Source organism: Maniola hyperantus, chromosome 3 (genome assembly GCF_902806685.2).
Source record: "Maniola hyperantus chromosome 3, iAphHyp1.2, whole genome shotgun sequence".
Lineage (NCBI taxonomy): Eukaryota > Metazoa > Arthropoda > Insecta > Lepidoptera > Nymphalidae > Maniola > Maniola hyperantus.
Window position 1 is genome coordinate 11,221,267 of NC_048538.1, and position 22,900 is coordinate 11,244,166.

Consider the following 22,900-nt stretch of genomic DNA (forward strand, 5'->3'; position numbering starts at 1 on the left):
TATTTTTGATGGTACCTACAATATATTATATTTCTATCCATAAGACCCATATTAAATTATTTAGAATTTATATCACACTAGAAACAATTATACCTTGATATCTAAAGTATATATTTTATGGCAATCTGTGAGTTTCCTACAGATTACAACAACATTAATCTCACATATTTCCTTAAAATGTACATATATTTTTAAACTAGTCATTCCTAGTATTAAAACTTAGGTATAAATTATAGTATCCCCAATACTTAATGAAAAGGTAAAGTTATTGGTTTCGTATCTCTTGACTAGTTATATTATTACTAGTTGCTTATTATCAGTTATAATGTGCCTACCTTTGCAGGTACAGTTGGTAGAAAGCAAGATAAGATATCCGGAAAAAGAGCACTTAAAAGATACAAATTAATGGTTCGACGATGTAGATTGAAGATGATATCAAGGAAGGATTAAAGGAGTGGACTCTCAAAATAAAAAGCTCTCACACGATCGCCAATGTTTTCCGTGGATGACCAACTAGCTTCTGAACAAGAAAGGGATGTTGCAGGTATGATCGGTCTTTCATTAAATTAATACGTAAATTAAATAAATATTAATTCTTTTTTAATAATTTAATAATAAGTATCTGCTTAATTACTATTAGTAGCTTAGTTAATGTTTTTTTGTACAACTACTAGCACACACACAGTACGCACGATCATTCTGTTCAATAGCGCACCTGCCTCGGATATTATAGACTGATATTGTATTTACTTGAAGTATAGTTAATTTCTCTTGCTTTACAAATGAAACTTCATAGGCGACGTCGGCTGGAGACATAACAAAAGCAATAATATAATAAGTATTGTTTCGATTTTCGTCTCTGTATGTGTGACTCCGTAAAATCTTTTTTAATTTTAACATTTCACATTTCATACAATGTGTAGTCTTTATTGCGCTCACTTTGTTTTGTATATAAGTTACTGCTAAGTTTGTAGCTTCAACAACGTCATCGTTCTTGTGGCTGATGTCTATCATTTCATGACAAGAGCACCATTTATCATCAACGCCTGCTTCTTCACATGTCCTGTTGATACTGATATTATTAAATATGCTCTTGCACTTTGGACAAGCTTCAGAATACAATTCCGAGGAGTTCTTGGATATTTCTAAAGTGTCATAGAGAGTAAGATACAAATCGTAAGGCGTGATCAGTCTGTGTTGGTTTATTTTCAAGTTTTTGTACTCTTGTTCTCTAATATTTCGGAACTCTGTAGGTACCCATAGAAAAAACATAGGTAGTCGTTCGTCATAATACGATTCGTAAGGCACTCTCAGTTTACCACTTCTTAAACCATGGTCACTTAAAAAATATACAAATGTATTTTTTAAAACGCCCGTTTCATTCAATTTCGAGTAAAAGTTCACAATATCCTTATCAATAAGGGTAGGTATATTTTCTAAATTATGACTGTAGGAGTTTAACCAAAAAAATCCAAAAAAATTATCTTCTTTATAGGTTTCTGTAAAAATGGATGCGTAATCTATGATATGTTTTGCTGATGGTATCTTTTTGGTACATATAATGTTGCCGTAGTGTTTTTCACCAGTCAGAAAAAGTGGTCTTATATAATGATCTGTAGGTCGAGACTTGTACCCATATTTACCAAATGTGTCGGGAAGATTCAGGTCATCTTCTCCAGTAGCTGTAATGTATCCAGCTTTTTTAAATTGTGACCATAGTAATAGATGGTTACAATGATCCATGCCTGATGAGCAGGTTTTGTAAATTGTAGACATTTTCTTGCCTGTTAATAGAGAAATCACATTGGGAAATGTGTTGTACCCCACCTGTAAGAAAAACGCATGATATTCATGAAAACAAGCAAAATATTATTTGAATAGTTTGTTTCACTTGGGACACAATATCCTAGATTATTTTATTAGCCTATGGAAATGATTTACTTATATGTATTTATTTATTTTATTTTGTTTTTTATTTGTATCAGAAAAAACATTTATATGATTTATTTCTTTTTCTTGTCACTTCCTAGCGACCTTGTTACACTTAAAATGCAATAGATGTAGGTAGAAAGATTTTGAATTGTCCAAAAAAATCTACTGGTTCAGAATGTCTTTCCTACCGAGAATAATCAGCAAGAAACTCGGTGGTTACTCTTTCCAAATATTCAATTTACAATAATTATAGTAATATTATGGCATATTATATAATTGGAGTTCCGCGCATTTCTGGAACTATTGAAATCCAAATTTTTATCATTTACATAATCTTCGATTGCTTATTTAGAATAGAAAATTAATAGCTTCTTTAGAAGCATACACTTAACTGTGGAATTTTATTATAAAATATTACACTCATTTCCACAAAAGATGATGAATGTGTATTAAAACCATGTTTAAAATAAAAATGTAAGTAGGTACATAGTAATTAGCGGGTGACCGTTACCTTTTGATATGCCCTGTAGTCTAACCAATCGTTTTGTAACATATATTCAATAGTTTTCGGCATGCTGTTATAAACTCGCGCTCTTGACACGGTGTCCATTCCTAATATCAAAACATTCCAAGGTTCTTTAATTTTTTGTTCATCGCCTGTAACGTCTCTGTTTAGTGTCTTGAGTATTATATATGCATCTTCATAAATTACACTTTTTTTGGAAGCTTCTAGTGCACAAGTTACGCTGATTACTTCATTTTTCAATTCTGCCTTGGTATTATTTTTAAAATTTACACAGCCGGAATATCTGTGGATAAAGTGATGGCATGAAGAGTAGATAAGTATATATTAAGCATTTGATTGGAAATTAATAATTCTGATGACATAATGTTCTTCTATATCTAAATAATATAAAAGGAAAATGTGACTGACTGCTGCATAAGTCATGACTGACTGCTCTATCAACGCACATCTCAAACCACTGGACGGATTGGGCTGAAAGATATGCAGGTAGCTATTATTACGTAGATATCCGCTAAGAAAGTATTTTTGAAATCTCAACCCCTAAGGGAGGGGTAAATAGGGGTTTGGATTTTTTGTAGTCCACGCGGACGAAGGTGCAAGCATAGCCTAGTTCTCTTGTAGGTATTTACCTCTGTTTTCTGTAGTCTTCTTCTCCATCAACTATAGCTGGTGAACCGAATTGATAACAACAGGAATATTTCTTCCCTTTTGTGTAACTCTTCATTTTCATGTCAATCCTAAATACGATTTCTTCGTCAGATACTTTGTCAATAAATACTGCTCGTGTTCCACATGTACTATGCTTGCTATTTTTATCTTCTACTATTTTATATGTATTTAAATAGTTTGGTATAGAACATCCAGGAGTGTAAATTAAGTAATTTTTGTTAACTTCTTCAATACTTTGGTCTGAAAAAGAAAAGAAAAGAAAAACTTACTTGCTTAAATTGAGTGAAAAGAAGTCTCTAAGGAAAGTCTCTCTCTTTTTCCGTCCGTCTGTACCATAACATTTTAAAATGGTTGTGATATACAAATATACTGAAGGACTTTACGAAAATACAGGTAGGTATGCGTTGTTTTACTATGTAGGAACGTTTTGCCTTTGTAGTACTATCGATTCCTAAAACGCCTCAAAAATTATCAATTCGTCCCGGGACTATCTAAACGTTAAATGGCTAATTCTAAATACGCTTACTTAATAAGTAAAAGATTTTTAACGCGGTCAATGTTCGGAACGAACCAACGATTGGTAATAGGTACTTATTTAGCTAACTTTTCTATTTTCCCAGTTTCGTAGTAAGTGTACAACGACTGGTTGAAATAAATTAAAATAAAAGGTTGCGTGACGCACCCCCGTCCCTGTAGAGTAGACTACTAGACAAATAATTAGACACAAAAAATCATATAGTTCGTACAAAATGACTCACGCGCCATTTTAACTCTATGGGTCCAACCTAATATCATGTCAAAAGTACGATTCATCTTTAAAATATGGACTAAAATCGTACTTTTGACATGAAGTTTGACACAAAAAGTTAAAATAGCGCGTGAGGAGTTAATTTTTACGCGTTATACGTAATTTAATTGTGTGCTCTAGAATAATCAATAAAGAAGTTTAGACAAAATTAGTTTAATTAGCTAGACAACAGGTAATTTTATAGGTAGGTTCATTCTTATGATAGAAATTGAAACCGTGACAGCTTAGTGGTTATTAGTACGTCCGCCTCCTATTCGGGAGGTCAGGGGTTCGATCCCGGGCACACACCTCTAACTTTTCGGAGTTATAATATGTACCTACGTTTTAAGAAATTAAATATCACTCGCTTTAACGGTGAAGGAAAAAATCGTGAGGAAACCTGCACGCCTTAGAGTTCTCCATAATGTTCTCAAGGGTGTGTGAAGTCTGTCAGCGTAGTGGACTATGGCCAAGCCCTTCTCATACTGAGAGGAGGCCCGTGCTCTGTAGTGAGCCGGCTATGGGTTGATCATGATGGTGATATAAATTGCGATATACTCACTATAATACTCTATATATTCTGTAGAACTATTCTGAAAAGCGTCTTTTAATAACGATTTTTTGGTATCGACGTTAACCAAACTTACAACGTAGAAAAGTGATAGTATTACCAACCAACAAAGTAACAATAACTTTAAGCGTTTTGTGTAGTACATTTTCCAGGTAAAGCTATTGCTGAAAAAAAATAATAGGTTTTTAGGTACCTACCTAATTATAATTAGGTATTTATTTATCAACTTTCTATAAAATTGGATGTCCTCGATTTCTCTCAAGCATAATAATAAATCTGTACTTAGTATTTTCCCGCAATCGCGGGAAAGGTTCATATATACTACTAAGCTCTCATTTCGCCTTAGGTTAGGTGATTACCTAACCTAGACCTAAGGCGAAATGAGAGCGTTGAACCATCACAATAAAGCCATGTCATCGTTGATTCAAATAAGAATGTCTTTTTCGTAAACAATCGACGGACACATGCATTCTGAATATCTGATTGTTACGCACACAAAATGTCGTGTGTGATCCCACCCCATCATCGGTCCACTGAATGAAAAGCCAGGGGACGATTCTCCCCGCTGAATGAAAAGCCATAGTCAACCACTAAGGCTACGTTTATAGGTCAAGTACCTTACCTTTGAGAACATGACAGAGGACCCTTTACACGTGCAGGTTTCCTCACGATGTTTTCCTTCACAGTATAAGCAACTTATATTTGATTGCTTTCCTAAAAGATGCATGCCCGGATCGAGCCTCGGACCTTCGAATACGAGGCTGACGTATTAACCACTAGGCTATCACCGCTATAACCGTAAGTTGCGGGTAACAATCAGAAATTCCGACTTTTACTTACATCCTTATTTGAATCAACTTTCGATAGCTAAACGTAAACGAAATATTGTTTGTAGAAAAAGTTTTGAATGAAGAATGCTATTCATCATCATCAACCGATAGACGTCCACTGCTGGACATAGGTCTCTTGTAGGGACTTCCAAACGCCACGGTCTTGCGCCGTCTAAATCCAGCGGCTCCCTGCGACTCGTGACGTCGTCCGTCCTGCCACTAGTCAGTATTAAATGGTGATAAAGTCCTAGTAAAAAATAGCATATCAATTTTTACAGATTTAATGAAAAGGGAAACGGATGCTTTGAACTATAAAGATAAAATAATGCTAGCTAGGTAGCTACCTATATTATGATAAACAGTGGGTTAGGTATAATCAGATGTCCTTGTAACTAGATATCTATGTAGTAAATGGTAATGTGAATGGACTTGAATTAATAATAGTTATTAGTATACTTATCATAGTTTTATTTATCTAATTAACTGTTGGCGTCTTCGTAAGTTCGTAAAGATATGTAGAATTTGAAATATAGCAAATGAGTTACCAGTTACCACTTTACCTGGAGCTTACTTGGAGTAGGTGTTTGATTTAAAATATTATTTAAAATAAAAGATTAGGTGGAGTAGGCGCACAGAGGAAATTAAATGATATTACTAAATTAATTATAATAAGCGAAAGAGAACAATTTATCTAGCGAGTTGCGATTTTTATTTAAATACGTAAAAGCTTTCATACGTTTATTTAAATTATATTGTTTAATAAAATGCACTATTGAAAAAAAAATATGCCAAACATCACTTTACATCATTTCTAATTTTAAAAAAATTGAAAGGATTCATTATCAAATCTCTATGTTATCAAATAAGTAGGTATATTACATCGCAAATCTCGAGAAAAGCGGAACCGATTTCGCTAATTCTTTTTTATAATATTCCTTGAAGTACGGGGATGGTTCTTACGGAGAGAAAATTTAAAAAAAATTGAATCGACTGTTAGGCGGAACGAAGTTCGCCAGGGCAGCTAGTTTCAAATAAAAGATTAAGTGAAGTGGGCGGATAATATGAGGAAATTAAAATTTTATCTAACTAAATTATGATAAGCTAAACAAAACAACTATTTACCTTGCGAGTTGCGTTTTTATTTATCTACAAAGAAGATCTCATACGCTTATTAAAATTTATATTCTTCTAATACAATTCACTAGGTATTGTGTAAAATAATAAAACACCACTTTACATAACTTTTATTTTAAAACAATCAAAAGGATTAATTCCAAAAAAATAATATTTTTATTCTCTAACCATCTTCACTGACAGCTTTTTAGTAGGAACTTAGCAAAATTTTCACTAATTAGCAATTTAATTTTATAAATCTCGTGAACCGCACATGTTTATATCGTGTTATTTAATATACACGTCAATATAATATTGTATCAATTGCAAATAACACATCCAATCGTCATAGCGTTTGACATGGAACTACAATACAAGTGGCAAGGATCTCTGATCATATTTTATTATTTTATCAAATTCGATTTAAGTCGAAACGCAAAATTTTCATTAACGTTCGTTGCATTGAGAGATATAACTTATATCGTATAAGTATAAGTGATCTTCTAACGGCTGAATACTGAAACGTATTTTAAGGTCCAAAGCTAAGTGACTGTTTTTTGACATAGGTACCTAATGTTATATTGTACAAAGAGCATATGAGGGTCAGATCTTCGTTATTTAAAAAAACTGAAAGTTTATCTGCGCATTGTCCTCCACACAGGTAAAAACCATAAGCGACTATGAAGTTTGGATCATCGTGGTTTTGGCATATAACAGGTAACAAAGGCGTATAAAATCTTTCGTCAAAGAAAGAAAATATAAAAAAGAGAATATTAGAAATCACGTCATTCATTGCCATACCCTTAGTATCGTGGCAACCCCCTGCCCAACACCTTTAAACTTTAAGTTAAAGTTCCTCCCTGTGTTTCTCCCTGGGGACAATGAGCAGAGAAACTTTCAGCTTTTATAAAATAACGAAGGTCTGGCCATCACAGGCTCTTTCTCTATATGAATTGAATACCTATCTAAAATAAGACATTTAAAACTAAAGCCACTCTAAGCGTAGAGACGTTTGTGAATTCGGTCGTTAAAATCTATTCTTGAGTTCGGGAGCTGCACATTTCTAAAGTTTTTGGCGAATGATGTTATACAAATGCTAATAAATAGGTTGAGCAAAACATAAATATTACTACCTATTATAAGCACGAGTAGAGTTTGAGGTGACTCTACCAAAATCTCCAAATCTCTCTAAATCGGAATGCGGATTCGGAGCGGGTAAATTTTGAAAACAATTTTTTTTTTAAATAATTTAATATGTATGTAGTTTATATTAACTGAAACTAAATACCTTCTCACCAGTAACGTTAAAATAATAAAATGTAAACCGCATCAAACATGTTAGCAGATGCCCAGTATAATAAGTAGGTACCCATTGCTGTTGAAAACTAAATTGAGAACGATGGTTTTTAGATGAAAATGATTTTATGCAGCGCTGAAATAAATTATTGTTTGCGGCAAGAGAGCAAGAGGCAAGAGGCTTATTAGTTTAGCCTTTAAAGTAGTTTAGCCTAAAGTAGTTTCAAATGGAAATGTTTATGTTACAGTCAGAACTCTTAACTGGTCAAAAGTGCTTTACTATTTACTACTTCAGTATTTTATTGTTATTGACTGTAACATCTTCTTTTCCATATATAAAAATGAATCGCTGAATGTGTTGCTGATCGCAAATCTCGAGAACAGCTGAACCGATTTCGCTAATTCTTTTTTTACAATATTCCTTGAAGTACGGTTCTTACGGAGAGAAAAATTTAAAGTATTAAAAAAATCGACTGTTAGGCGGTACGAAGTTTGCCGGGTCAGCTAGTAATATTATAACTTTAAACAAACATTTATTCTATTATTATTATAAATATATATTGTTACTATTATTACAAATTATACATAAACCTAATATAAAATTAGTATAATTATCACAGATTTACTCATTCCAGTAGGGTTGATATTTTATAGAATAAACATTAAGTAAGTACATGGTGTTAAAATATAGAGTTTAATCGACAATCGTTATTTTTTTGGCACACACAATAGATTCTATCTTCGTGTTTAATAGTGCAATCCCCAAATCCTTTATAAGGTGAAATAATGCTAACAGAGCCAATAAGATTCATCTGCGTGGCTTTATGTTGCACAATAGCTTCATAAAAAATATTCTTTGGATTCATAGAAAATGCTACAACAAAATACAGATTGATTTTTTCCTTGTCATAGTAAAAATGAATTCTGCTTACATTTTTAAGTGAAAGATGCGTACAGCTCCAACATCGCTTTGTTTTCATAGTTTTTATTACGGACTGAATATGTGATACTACAAAGTGAACACTTCTAATCCGCTCTGTGTCTTCAACGTCAAGGGGATTCAAGTTGTGGCAACTGCACCATTTATCGTGAATGCCAACGTCCTGACAAGTGCGATTAGGGCTAATAACACTGAATATACTTTGATGTTTGGAATCAAAGGAATATTTTGCTACTTGATCGCATTGAGATAATTCACTTATTTCGAAGAGCGTGTCAAATAGATCATACGGAGTTATCAATCGGAATTGGTTGATTATCATTGATTTCAATTTACTAGGGTAATTTATTTTAAATGTTCTAGGTGGCCAGATATATAATACTGGCATACGATCATCATAAAACGATTCTATTAGAAGACGATTTTCACCGAACCGAATACCATGATCACTTAAAAATATAATGAAGGTATTGTCGAATACTCCCGTATAGGCGAGACGGTTAAAGAATCTCTCAAACATGTTGTCAGCATCTTCTGGATGGTTGTTCATGTTGTGACTGAAAGAGTTCATCCAAAAAAAGCCAAAGAAAGGATCATCTCTGTAAGTCAAAACGAAGTTTATTGCGTAGTCCAACAGCTGCTGGCCGGATGAGATTTTTCCAGCACAAAGTAAAGAATGATTGTTTATTTCATTCTCCCCTTTTAGGAAAAACGGTCTCATGTAATGGTCCGTAGGAGACTTTCGAAATATGTAATCCTTACTAAAAATATCAGGCAGTCTTAAATAATCTTCACCATATGCAGTAGCGTAGCCTGCGTTTTTAAAAGTAGACCAAATAAACTTATCGTTGCATTCATTCATTTTTCTCGAACATGCCTTCACAATAGAGGACATATTATGGCCTGTTAAAGCGGCCATCAAATTAGGAAAAGTATTATCACCCACCTGTAAATTATAAAGATACTTATCAGTCCAATTGCCCATACAGTGGAAACTCGATTAACCGGACTAACGTATAACCGAGGGCCGGATAATCGAGTTTCTACTGTATATCATTTTATCAGAGCTTTTCAGGAATGAAATACCTTATGGTACCCTTTGTAGCTTGGCCAAAATTGGCCATTTAAAAACTTTGCAGTTCTTGGCATTGTTTGAACGAAGCGAGGTAGAGACATTGAGTCCATTCCCAGAAGCAAAACATTGTACTTCTTCCCGCATCTTGTTACATTTCTGATGTTAATTCTTTTACAAAATGCGTATTTGTCATCATATATCAGATGAGATCGATTGTTGGCACCATTTTCGAAACATTGAACATTAATAAAATCTTGTTCCAGGACTATTGTTTCTTTATCACGGACTTTTTTACATTTTGAGAATCTGAAAAGATGCGTTTGAAAGCTTACGATTTAGGTTAAACTATTTTTTTTTAATAATTAAATACTTAAGGTTATTTTTATTCATGATCATAGACATTCACGCTAACTAATGCTTAAGAAAACTAGACCCACTTGTGGGGCGATGGAGAGAGCTAGGCTGGGAGTTTCTCTGCGTGATCTAATCCGAAATTAGGAGATCCGTAGAAGAATTAGAGTAACCTACTTAGCTCAACGGGTTGCAAAGAAGCGGCAACGGGTGTCCCGAGGTGCTGGAATGGCAACCTCCAATCGGAAAACGCAGCGCTTATAGATCACCTCAGCTAGTGGACAGACCGCAGACGACTTTGGATGAGTGCGGGGAACCACTAAGTAAATGCGGCGCAATATTTCTGTGTGTTATGTGTAGAAGTCCCTATAAAATATCTTTGTCCAAATGTGGACGTCTGCTATTGACGACGATGATATCATTTACATATTTATAATTTACAGAATTATGTTTGTAGGTACAACGGGATGCTAGAGTTTAGCAGCAGAAATTTGCCCCTTTAAAAATTTAATGGATTTGCCTAATTTTTTATAAACGGTGACGTGCATCGCTATGCCAATTTTTTTCGTGTGATGTTTACTTGGCTAAAGGTTAACTCACCGAAGAGTCCTATGTTCGGAGCCGGGTCTAGTTGATCTTTGAAAGAATCTATAACAACAGTAATAACTTTTGGTTCTTCTTAGATATTTTCTTATCGTTTTCTCCTTTATTACTATGCGCACTCTATCTGAATCTTCCATTTTTAAGAAAATTGCCCGATATCCGCACGAACCTCGTTTCCTTTTTCTCTGAGGTTTTTTATAATTCACCATTGCAACGGGGATACGGCAGCCCGGCGTGTTAATCATGTTTTGGACTAAAATGAACAGAATAAATACCTAGATTTAAAAAAATATAAGTTAGGTAGTAGATTGGAAATACTTAAATAAATATAGTATCAGACAAATTTGAAGCTTGATGGGCACCTCTGGCGACATGAGTAGATAATTATGTGCTTTGGCCCAGGGGCAACCAGGGGCTGACTTTTTGACGACGTTGTTACGGAAAAGTATTAATTTATAATTAGGTAGTAGTTTTATGAATTGACATTGTTAATATTAATTACTTATATAATTTATTGAATATTGTATCTTGGGTTAGTAATAAATAACTCTTTCTTTAGCTTTTACTTAGGGAATATCAGAAAAATAAATTATATTGAAAATTTGTGCTCTAATAAAAAAAAATATAGGAGAAGCTAACTGATTAGTGATTATTACCTACCTACGTGATTTGTCATTAGATGTTCGGCCAGTAAATAAATTAAAAATCCTAAATATGAGTTAAGTATCAAAATTCAAAACAGAATACGTACCTGGTTTAGTCTCTTCTAATTCAAGAGAAATATCATCATGGAGTGGGATGTCTTTATAAATCTCATCTAATGGGATGTGCCTCATGGGGGTGCCGTAGGTCCGTTTCGTGCTTGATGGGAGTTGTTGATAGATTTTGTTTGATTCGTGATGATTCCGTGTGAATGAAAAATGGTGTAAGTGGTATATAATTAATACAAAAATGGAGAAACTAATTGTTACCATCCATAAAGTTATTTTTACAGCATTCATGTTCAGTCTTCGTCTTAAATGCTTGAATCTGAAAAAAATAAGTTCTGTTACCCAAAGAACAATGGGCATAATCTTCACATGAACTCAATGCAGCCACTTCCAAAAATAGTTTACATCGATAGATATTACAAATATTATTATCAAAAGTTATTCTGAACTTAAGTTCTCTATCTTACTTATTGCAGAAGATGTAGATATCGAAATATATACCTATTTACAAACATAACCATAAGCAACAGTATTGCGTGCAAAACACAGGGTGCGGAATGCAGGGTGTAGGATAGGGGTGGGTGCGAGGCAGGGGTATTTTCGTTTAGTTCTAAACAAGAACTACTTCAATTAAAACTGTTTTGAAGTGGTTTTTGTCATAATGTTATTAGGTATCAATGACTCCTTGCCTTATGAAATGAAAATAAGTTTTTTTATTTAATAAAATTATTCAAACTCAAAAATAAATAAAAAGACTGCTAATCATAATTTATTCAATAATAACAATTATGATCGAATCTACAAACACATCTATCAGATAATAATTTGAGAAAATAGGAAAATGGCCGAAACTCGTCGATTACGTTCATTTTAGCCGCTAAAAACTGACTACACGGTTAGATATCTGCAAAGAAGAAACAAAATACATAGGTGTAATAACACGCCGTGTATGTTCAATTATTATAATTGCTAACACGCATAAACTGCCAGATGAAATCACGAAGTAACTTAAGGAACCACGAACTTTGAAGGTTAACACTACTTAAGCAAATCTAACTAAGTAGGTATCTTTATTTCAAGGTAGAAGAACTTCACTAACCTTGATATGGGAGTTACAAAACATTTTATTACAATGGTATCAAGAAGAGACTTCGGGTTACGTCTTTCCATAGAAGACATAATATTTACTCGTTAGTGAAATGCACCACCAACCTATTCAAGAACCGTGATTGAGTTACAAGCGACGTGTTCAAAGTAAAGTATTTATAAACAAATAATGTTGGGATTGTTTACGAAAATAATGGCATTTATAAAATATGTAAACATTTAATTTCATTCAATACTTATTCTGTAATGTTCTGTAGTATACTCATGAAAAATCTGAAAAATAGATGGGTAATAGTTTCACTGTAAGGTTATTCCCCGATATTGCGTAGTTTTGAGCCATTTTAATGATTAATTGCCTTGTGATAACCACGCATTGCCTACCATTAGCTAGTAGGTGTATTGTTGTACATATTCTGTTATCATTGTAATAAACTGATAACTGAGCAGCTCTATGTATTTTAACTCCTAAATTAAGTGTTAAATTATGTTATTAAATAAAAACTTCTGGTTCCACTTTTTAGGTACCTTGGTACCTATCTACTACTTCTGTCTTATTTTTGTAATATTATTATGTAAGTAATATTTTCATAATATTATGATGTCTTTCGTGTTTTCTGTTTTTAGAATTATTATTCATAATAAAATGAAATAAGTACAAGTAGGTAGGTTGATATTTAGTTAAAAACTTGTACCTACAAACATATTTAATTTAAGTATATTAGGATCATGCAGACTCCATCAAAAAAGTCAATTAGAAAAATTGGGTCAAGTGCGAGTCGGATTCGGAGTCGGAGTACATGAAATAACATTTTTAATTTTTTTAATTTTAGTGACGGTAATGTTGAAATTTTTATTGTTTGTTGTTATAGCGGCAATAGAAATACACATTCTGTAAAATAATCTACTCTCTACCTATTACGGTTCGAGAGATACAGCCCGCTGACGGACGGACGGACGGCGGAGTCTTAGTAATAGGGTCCCGTTGGCACTCTCCGGGCACAGAGTAGGACTCCGGGTACGGAACCCTGAAAATAAAAATGAATAAAAGCAACCACATAATGCTAATTTTATTTCTTGGTATCATATATTTTTATTTATCTAGTAGTTTACTTCATAGCTTTGATAAAGAGAACATTTGGCGCTACAAAATAATTCAGAGGTTGGCAAAAATATTTTAGTAATGGTTTACAATAATACTAGTAGGTAAAGTTAAATACACTAAAGTTTCCTTTCGCTACTAAATTCACTCGATACAGTATAAACCCTCTTAAGTACTACAGGTATAGGTTGATTTACAAAAGTAGGAGATTCAGTTTCCACTTACCCATGTTTTAGCAAATTCCAAAAACAATATTTTGATTTTGTAATATAGGTACCAATTTCGAGACAAACACTCGGCGCAAAGAGATGAATGAGCTCGTGTGAGATTTTCGCAATCGTTGCTAGAACTGCAGTACGCATGCTCGTAGTAGCTTGTATCAATATCTACGCAATGCCTAGATGTGAGATAAATTCATACGGTAGACGCCAAAATTCGATTAAAATATTTTATTTTACTTGAATTTAATATTAGTTATATACCAGCGCTTGACTGCAATCAGACCTGTTGGCAAGTGATGATGCAGTTGCAGCCTAAGATCGAGCGCGCTTGCCCAGAAGATGCCTATTCACTCTTGACTTGAAGGTGCCCATATAATTATTGCAGGGGAAAACTGATGCTTGAAGGGAGTTTCAAATCCTAGCGGTTCGAATTAGAAATGAGGAGGCAATCGGACATGTCTCTCAACAAGTTAAAAGTTTTCATAAAACGTAAACTTATTGAAAAATCCTATTACAATGTAAAGGATTATGGAAATGATAAGAAAGCTTGGGAATGATTTCCCAAACAGCTTTGATAATTCTAATAAGTATAAATAATTTTGTAAAGTGGTGATAATAAAAAAGAATACCCGGCTGAGTTTGTTGTGGGCATCATGCAAATTCAGCCATTGACAATAATACTCATTCTGAATAAAGGATTTGAGTTTGAGTTTGATTTTGGGACTGCGTTCTGGGTGGGCCCAGAACGAACTCCACGCCTACAGCCAGATTTAAGCACATCGACAAATTGAATTCTGCATTTTACAATCTAGCGAGTTTCGTAAAATGCCGACACCTTGGCCGACCGTTTGTTTCTATTTTACTGTGACATATCAATTAGATATACCCATATCAGTAAGGTACGTAACGTACCTATGTAGTACGTAGCAGTTATTTGTATTTCAGTGGGTTGAAAATGGCGTTATCAAATTAAATATAATTTTTATACTTTGAAATAATTTATTTACTAATTATAAATATAATATTTGTTCACATTCACACACACTATATTACAATAAGTTACACTCGCACACATGTGTAAGCTCTACTTAAGTTTAAAAAAAATATTTAAAAAAATACCCAGGTTTGATGTTTGTTCTTACTCAAATCCAATAATGTGGTTTATTAATCAAGTCCAAAAAATATTTTAATGATTGCAATTATATTTTTATAGTAATTAAGTAAAAAATATTTAGATATCGAGTATACCCACATTATTTCTATAGAATAGGTATACGCAGATAATGCATAACGGTTTTGAATGATACTGTAAACCAAAGTTATTTATGTAATTCTATAAAAAATCCTACTCTATTTTAATGGCAAAATTTTTATTGTGATTTTATTTTATTTATACGTAGACTTGTGTAAGAAACGTGTTGTCTACATCTAATTAAAGTTAGAGATTTTTTAAAGAATTTGTATGTACAAGAGTTTATTGATAAATCTAAATCTTAAAATTATTATTATGTAAAGAATTATTTAATAAATGCAAAAAGAAAACATAAATAGTAGTCATACGATTCCAAATTGCATTTTTCTAATTTTTTTAAGTATAAATAGTTAGACAAGCTAATAATAAAAATACTTCTTTATTTTATAATATTATAATACCTATACTATTTTCAATAAAATTGTAGCTCAGTGTCAGTTCTCAGTCTTATTCCTTTGTGTTCTAAATTATAAATTCTTACAGCAGCGTGTAGGTAAAGTTGTCTAGATTTTATGCTTGCTCTAAATCTATTTAATATACTACTAGATAACATTATTACTTTCAGTGCAGCTATAAAAGTACCTAATGCAAGTATACAGGGTGAACGGCAAAACTTCACGATCCCGATAATGCTATCACATTATCCCCAAATAGGAGTACCTTTGAGCAAAAATGGTCTATTTTCAGGTTAAACAAAGAAAAAACATTTTTTTTTTTAATTTCAGAGCTAGGAAAATTCTTTCGTGTTCATTATTTGTGGGTTTTTCAGTTAATTTTCAGTTAAGTATATATATTTATTAAGTAATTAGGTTGTTGTATCTTGTTAGCTAAGAATGTGTAAATGTTTTTAAAGATATTCTGCATGGCAAGAACCTCAGTGAAATTTTTAAAGAAAACTTTTATCAAGTTAACAAAATATAAGTTTTGAAACTGGTAGAGTTTCAGTCTTTACTCTTCAGAGCCCTAATCGGAAAATCTTTAAAGATTATTTTAATTTTAGTGTTCGTAGGTCATTATTTATTGGAATTTACTCTATCTAGAAATAAAAAAAATAAGTGAACAAGCAGTATGCATTCGTATTTTTCCTGTAAAACACATTAATAACTCAAAAACGGACCATTTTCGCTTAAAGGTATTTTGATAGGGACATTTTCGATCCGATTTATACAGGTAAAATAAAAATTATTATATTTATATCCTAGTTCATTAATCATTTACGATTTGATTACTATAAGTAGTTATTACAACAATAATTTACAACAACTTATTTACATTATTTTAGAACGTTTCAATTCAATACATTATTATCAGAAAAATAATCTCAATCTATCGACAACTAAAAGCTTTCTTGCCCGAGAACGATTGTGATTAGCCGGTTTACCTAGATCATCATTGTCTAATATTAACACCTAGTTTCTGAGCTGCTATTTATATTGTAGTAGAACAAAAAAGCTCAAATAATTTTTGAAACGCCAAATATTTTGTTTAAGAAAATCAATCTACGGAAAATCCATCTTAAGTTACATTAAATTAATTATAATCTCTTTTTAGTCACCCCTATTGACTGCTGAGTGACTGTTGTTACACCCAACGCAAGTGCTGATGCAGTCTAGGTTGAGCGCGCTTGTTCACTATTTTTGTGAAGGTACCAATATGTTACGGAGGTGGGGAAAACGGAACCCAGAAGAGCATTCATATTCTGTTCTTGCCGTAGCGGGTTTGTTGCAACGTGGTTGACACCCAATTTGAAAATGACCAACGATTATATTATTATTCGGCTAATTCACTAATTTGATCAAAGAACAGCGTTTCAGAAACTGCGTGAAAAACTGAAAAATGTGTAAAATTATGACAGGAATATCTTTAAAATACTTATATATTTCTTAAACAGCAGTTTAAAATTCTACATAACTAAACAGAATGTCGGTGTTATTCGTCAATTAATATCTCACAAGATGCGTACCTAAATCCGACAGTAAAGTCGGTTCTAATTTTTAAGTATTAATTTAAAGTACACATTATAATTTTGTTCTTGGCAGTTTGTTGACAAGCTTCATGCATGTGGATTGTGGGCATCAGAAGTGCGGTGAGATCCTTCGGGTATTTCCACTTGTAAAATCTTTAGAGATCTCATGGCAGCTTTGGAGGAGATGGACACCCTGAAAAAGAAAAACAATTAAGTTTACTTAATTTATCGAAACATTGCGGCTTACAAAAATTTACCCGTACCTACCCAAATACGCCCGGACCTGATAAATCTTTGCCATTTCTACAAATCACTAACCAAAAGTTGAATTACATAGTAATATTATCATAGTTTTTATTTTGCTGATATTCTGCTTATTTCAAATTGGGGTTATTATGTCTTACTAAATGATGCCCGCGACTTCGTTCGCGTGAAATTAGGTTTTTTAAAGATCCCGTGGAAACTATGATTTTCCGGGATAAAAAGTAGCCTATGTCACTCTCCAGGTCTTTATCTATACCCATGCAAAAAATCACGTCAATCCGTTGCACCGTTGCGACGTGATTGAAGGACAAACCAACAAACAAAGACACTTTCGCATTAATAATAAGGGTACTGATTTTGGGTAAGTAATCGCTATATTATAGGTAAGCATCTTCAGCAACTTCATAACGTCATGCGTGCATTGTGTATTATCTACCTACCTATACGACATTTAAGTTTGTATAACAGTAGTGTTGCATTTGCTACTTCATCATTATATACTACTTCATACTTAGTTGTCCTAAGACCTTAGTGATGACCATTCCTACTCTTGGATTTAAGACTTTTTGTGGTAGAGTGTTGTTATTCGCTGATAGAGATGTTGCCTACCGATTCCCCGTAATTCTTAAAGCTAGCTTAGTACAACGTATAATTTGTTAGTTTGTTTGTAGGGGGTAATGGAGACTGGAACTACTGAACCGATTTTAAAAATTCTTCCACCAGTAGAAAGCTATATTATTCCTGAGTTATAAGAGAGAGAATATTTATTTTCAAAAAAATTAGAGATTTCTACGAAAATTGTAATAAGCTACCCGTACGAAGCCGGGGCATGGTATCTGAACTGTTCATTTAAATACATAATATTATTATTCTGATGTATATGTTGCATAACTGAGCAGGTTCCAAATACACATGCTCGGTTTAAGTTAAGTTCATCCTAGTATGTTAGCTGGGCCGATACTTTTTCGTCGTCTCTACCGATACGGACACTCAGTTATACTAATCTCTTGAGATTTTCACGGTTTAGGTTGTGCCTTTTGTGTCACCACGACACGCTTGATGACGTCGTCTAATGTCTATGTGAAGAGGTTTGTTCGGTACTTACTGCAGACTGAGCATGCAATCTCGTCGCTATTGTCGCCGCATCCGTCCCGACCCGAGCAAGCTACTGCTGTGCTGCGGCACCGGCCGTTCCCGCATCTTAGTGGGCAGAAGTCTGCCGCCCTCCACCTACAAATAAATTAGTGCTTCTATACTTAATAATCATCATCATCATGCTCTACCCATCGCCGGCTCACTACAGAGCACGGCTCTCCTCTCAGAGAGAAGGGTTTTGACTTTTGGCCATAGTCTACCATGATGGCCATGTGCGGATTGGTAGATTTCACACACCTTTGAGAACATTATGGAGAACTCTGCAGGTTTCCTCACGATGTTTTCCTTCACCGTTAAAGCAAGTGATATTTAATTACTTAAAACGCGCCATAACTTCGAAAAGTTAGAGGTGCGTGCCCGGGATCGAACCCCCGACCTCTGATTAGAAAGCGGACGTCCTAACCACTAGGCTATCACAGCTCTTCTATGTATGTGTAAATAAATTAGGTACTTCTATGTACCTAATTTATTTTCTGGCATATGATAGTCTGCTGTAGGTACACTTTTAGTGCCTTAGTTATTACATAAAATCATAGATATTATAAGTATAGCTAGGTGCAAAACCATCTTCTAAACAACAAAGTTGTTCAATGTTTATGAGCTATAACTATTAACTGTTTTCCATGAATAGGTATATGCTCCTAGTAAAGCACAGTAAATAGACATTTCACAACATTATGTATAGTACGCAACAGGTCGAGATAGCAATCATGGTGGGACTCCCCGCGCTAACCCGGTGCGGGATAGCGCGGGTGGTGTGCGGGGCGCCTTGATTACCATCTCGACCTGTCGCGTTCTTTATCTATATCATTTTTCCTCAAAATAAGTGCATTTCTGTGTTGCAACATGATGGTTATCATAATGGCATACCTTCGTCCTACATAATGATATTTCCGGTATTTTAACATTGAATTGCTTCATGTTAAAAAGTTACTGAACTTATTATCTTCAGCACAATAATTTTGCTATCATAACAATAATTTTGCATTATAACAAGATTAATGTTTTGCAAGAACTACTTAGGTAATTACAGAAAAATGAGATAGCTCAAAAAGAGATAGTTCAAAGTGAGTTAGATATAATCCGCGACAGGTTGAGATCGCAATCGGGGTATGAGGCGGGGGGATGCCCGGACACCCGCACGTCACCCGTGCTTGCCCGCACCGGGTTAGCGCGGAGGCTGTGTGGGTGTTCCGGGCATTCCCTCCCCGATTTTCATCCCGACCTGTCGCGTACTATAGATATAATGCAAGGCGTTCATGCATGCCAAGATTTTACATCTCATCAATGTTGATAGAAGTCGAGCGTCGAAAGATTTCAGCGTCCAAGTAAAATGGGCCTTAATCGCCATAATATAAAAAGCTCATCAATACATTTACAGGCAGCGCTCCAACGGAAACGTGTAATTAAAATCGGTGGTAGGGTACTACTGAATTAATATTGACTTTAAAATTTAAAGTTTAAATTAATGAGCTTTAGGTGTATTTTACTTTGATGTTGATTTGATGACCGTTGTTGGTGAGATGTAAAATCTCATACTAAGCACACGGCGCTGTTGCCCTTACGCGCCGTCGTTTTTGCGTTGTTTAATAGGACGTGCTTCATAAAGTTCCTTGTATTAAAAATCGGTCAAGTGCGAGTTGGACTCGCACTCGAAGAGCTACTACCATGGTACAAGAAATAACACGTTTTATATTTTCATGGTGGCAGTTTTTTTTTTTTTTATTACCTATTGGTAATTTAATTGGTATAGCGGCAATACAGATACACATTTTGTGAAAATTTCAATTTGCTATCTATTACGGTTCATGAGATCCGATCTATTACAGTCCGCTGACAGACAGACGGACGGACGGACAGCGGAGGCTTAGTAATAGGGTCCCGTTTGCACCCTTCGGGTACGGAACCCTAAAACCGTCCACGCATTCAATGTTACTTTTTGCCGTGACATTTTATGTCAGGCCTCGTTTGAATGATAACTGTAACTTAGTCTAGTTGTAATTCAACCGACGGTAATTCACCTTGATTGCTCGTTACAGAGGTGAGGCGGCTCGTCAGACGCGTCCTTGCACGAGATGATCGCGTTGCAGAACTCGTACTCGGGCAGGCACTCGCCCGACCCGCAGCGGAATGTGTGTCGCGGACAACTGGAAAAACACGCCCGTACTGTTATACAACGCACAAAACTACATAGACAACCTGTTGAGCTTTCTTGGTATCTATTACACGCATTTTCTTGCATTTTGCGCTCTTGGACTTGGAGCGCATACCGACACGAGTAGGTATTGGGTCTGTCGATGGCTTAGTTCACCCACGCACGAAACTACATAGACTGCAACTTGTTGAGCTTTCTTGGTATCTATTACACGCATTTTCTTGCGTTTTTCGCTCTTGGACTTGGAGCGCGTCTTAATGGGGCCGGGATTATTGAATCGAGTAGGTACGGTGAAATCACGGATTCCGTAAAAATACGAATCGAATGAGTACGTATTTGTATGACGGCGACTTCGAAGAATCACGGATACGAACCTAATACGGATGAGTGCACAAATTCCCTTAGGCAATATGATTTAACTTACCCTCTCCTTTTAGTTGCCCGACAGTTTCTCTCGTCTTCTCCGCCGGGACACTGCACTTTTCCGTCACATCTGGACGCTCTTGACACGCAAGGAGAGCCAGGTCCTCCGCAGCGGAACGAGTGCATTGGACAACGTTCGCCTGTACCATCTGTATGCAAGATAAGGTTTTATTTATTATACCTGCTTCTTACTGTCACGTTAACATGTTCTCAGTATTTTTAAACCATGGTATGCATGTTATTCTTAACCTCTTCTTCCTCCTTTCTTTTTTCTGTTATGTTGACAGGCTGCAAGTTTTTACAAGGAAATATTGCTATTTGTATATATGTATGTATAGCCGCGGTGATATCTCCTGTTCAGGGGATCAGAGGTTCGATCTCATGCAGGAACCTCTAACTTTCGAAGTTATGTGCGTTTCAAGCAATTCAATATCACTTGATTTAACGGTGAAGGAAAACATTGTGAGAAAACCTGCATGTCTGAGAGTTCTCCATAATGTTCTCGAAGGTAAGTGAAGACTGCCAATCCCTAGGACTAGGGCTAGACCATTCTCATTTTGAAAGGAGACCGTTCTCAGTAGTGAGCTGGCAATGGGTTGATGATGATGATAGTATGTATCCGCAACCGGTTAAAGATGAACGAGTAGGACAATAATTTCGATTCTTAAGTTAAAACTGGTATACAGGGTGTAACCAGAACGCTGGCAAAAACGAAGACAGATGATCAGTACTGATAATTACTGATATGATACCACAAAAAACGCGAAAAAAATATAAACTATAATTTTGTAAAAATTTATGATATATTACAAATAAAACATTTGACTGACGCTAGAATCAACGAACATTGCGTAAATAGGCCACTCGTAGTCAATGCCGCTTCGTAGGCGGGACATCGACCCGAGTTTTGCACGCTATACATTGCGGGTTTGAAAAATACTAAATCACTAAAACTACAAAATGAGGCAAATGGTTATTGGTATTGAATTGTATTTAGGTAGTATAACAATAAGCTAAGTTTTTGCTAGCGTTGTAAAAGGTGTCAGTGAAAATAGATTGGCTTGAAAACTCGGTTACCCATCCAGTTAATTAGAATTACATGTTTGAAATCAGATAAATAGATAAGATGAGATGTCTGTGCAATGAAAAGGAAAAGTGCATAGATAGTTACCTCTACCAGTACCTTGACATGTTTCATCAGAGCCGTCCGGGCAGTCCTTGCGGCCATCGCACACGAAGTACCAACTGATGCACGTACCAGTTGAACGACACTGTTAACATTTTAGCAAAATTACTGGTGCTATTTCGGCTGTACACAATCTCTCGGTGCTATTCTATTCTGCTGGGATCATTGTGGAAAGGATAGTAGGGACTATTTAATATACTTTAGAAGGCGGCCATTGAAAATCAGCGTTGGGGAATCTGGTACCTCAGATTCCCCAACATTCCATATTCCATAGAGACATTCAGATTCAGATTTCCATGGAGGTTTGTATCTGACTGGTCCGACGTTTCAACACAAGCTGAGTGGCCTACCTGTTCGCGGTGTTGCATTGCCTGCTGTACAAGAGACGATATCGCTCACAGCACAGTATTTTTACCTACAATAATGCTGATGACTCTAATAAACATTTTTCTATTTGTATTTCTAAGCATATCTTACCTAGTTTCAACAAAGATTTTGGTAACAAAAAAACACTTTTAAACGAACGTTGCAGCTTGAACTACTTAATAAAATGAAATGTTTATTGGTGAAACCCAGTAAGCACAAATTTCATAGAATTGCTAGTCACTAAACTAGGTAAGCCCATTCATAGTTTTCTTCTCACAGTTTCTTAATCAGCATTCTAAATCT

General features: G+C 34.8%; 2 protein-coding genes and 1 long non-coding RNA gene across 12 annotated transcripts in view; 1 reads left to right on the forward strand and 2 right to left on the reverse strand.

Moving 5' to 3' along the window:
* Positions 1–324: 324 nt before the first annotated feature.
* LOC138404706 (uncharacterized) lies at positions 325–21,186 on the forward strand. The gene is made up of 3 exons (XR_011238528.1): positions 325–544; positions 20,507–20,682; positions 21,060–21,186. It is a non-coding gene; the product is annotated as an uncharacterized lncRNA (long non-coding RNA).
* LOC117996742 (uncharacterized) lies at positions 584–13,953 on the reverse strand. Of its 9 annotated transcripts, none has more exons than XM_069509316.1 (6): positions 8,657–8,770; positions 4,477–4,649; positions 3,088–3,367; positions 2,444–2,741; positions 1,644–1,827; positions 1,187–1,339 (listed from the first exon to the last, which is right to left on the reverse strand). In XM_069509316.1, the coding sequence occupies exons 2-6, from the start codon at positions 4,628–4,630 to the stop codon at positions 1,326–1,328; spliced, it is 930 nt and encodes a 309-aa protein (XP_069365417.1). In that variant the 5' UTR covers positions 4,631–4,649; positions 8,657–8,770; the 3' UTR covers positions 1,187–1,325. The 9 variants fall into 9 exon arrangements, with proteins under 9 accessions (XP_034840782.1, XP_069365417.1, XP_034840783.2 ...); XM_034984892.2 differs by lacking the exons at positions 1,187–1,339; positions 1,644–1,827; positions 2,444–2,741; positions 3,088–3,367 and adding exons at positions 9,751–10,045; positions 10,691–10,946; positions 11,445–13,535; positions 13,835–13,953 and having other exon boundaries at positions 4,525–4,649; positions 8,657–9,610; XM_069509314.1 differs by lacking the exons at positions 1,187–1,339; positions 1,644–1,827; positions 2,444–2,741; positions 3,088–3,367; positions 4,477–4,649 and adding exons at positions 9,751–10,045; positions 10,691–10,946; positions 11,445–11,722; positions 13,423–13,535; positions 13,835–13,953 and having other exon boundaries at positions 6,205–9,610.
* LOC117996743 (uncharacterized) overlaps positions 14,819–22,900 on the reverse strand; it is a 48,760-nt gene continuing 40,678 nt past the window's right edge. Inside the window, exons 6-10 of one of the 2 annotated variants that reach the window (XM_034984896.2) lie at positions 22,229–22,316; positions 21,047–21,194; positions 20,489–20,614; positions 18,418–18,542; positions 14,819–17,241 (exon numbers count right to left, since the gene is read on the reverse strand). In XM_034984896.2, coding sequence (XP_034840787.1) covers positions 17,213–17,241; positions 18,418–18,542; positions 20,489–20,614; positions 21,047–21,194; positions 22,229–22,316 — 516 coding nt within the window. In that variant the 3' untranslated portion in view covers positions 14,819–17,212. Of the gene's footprint in view, positions 17,242–18,417; positions 18,543–20,488; positions 20,615–21,046; positions 21,195–22,216; positions 22,317–22,900 lie in introns of both variants that reach the window. The other variant, XM_034984895.2, reaches the window with a different exon arrangement.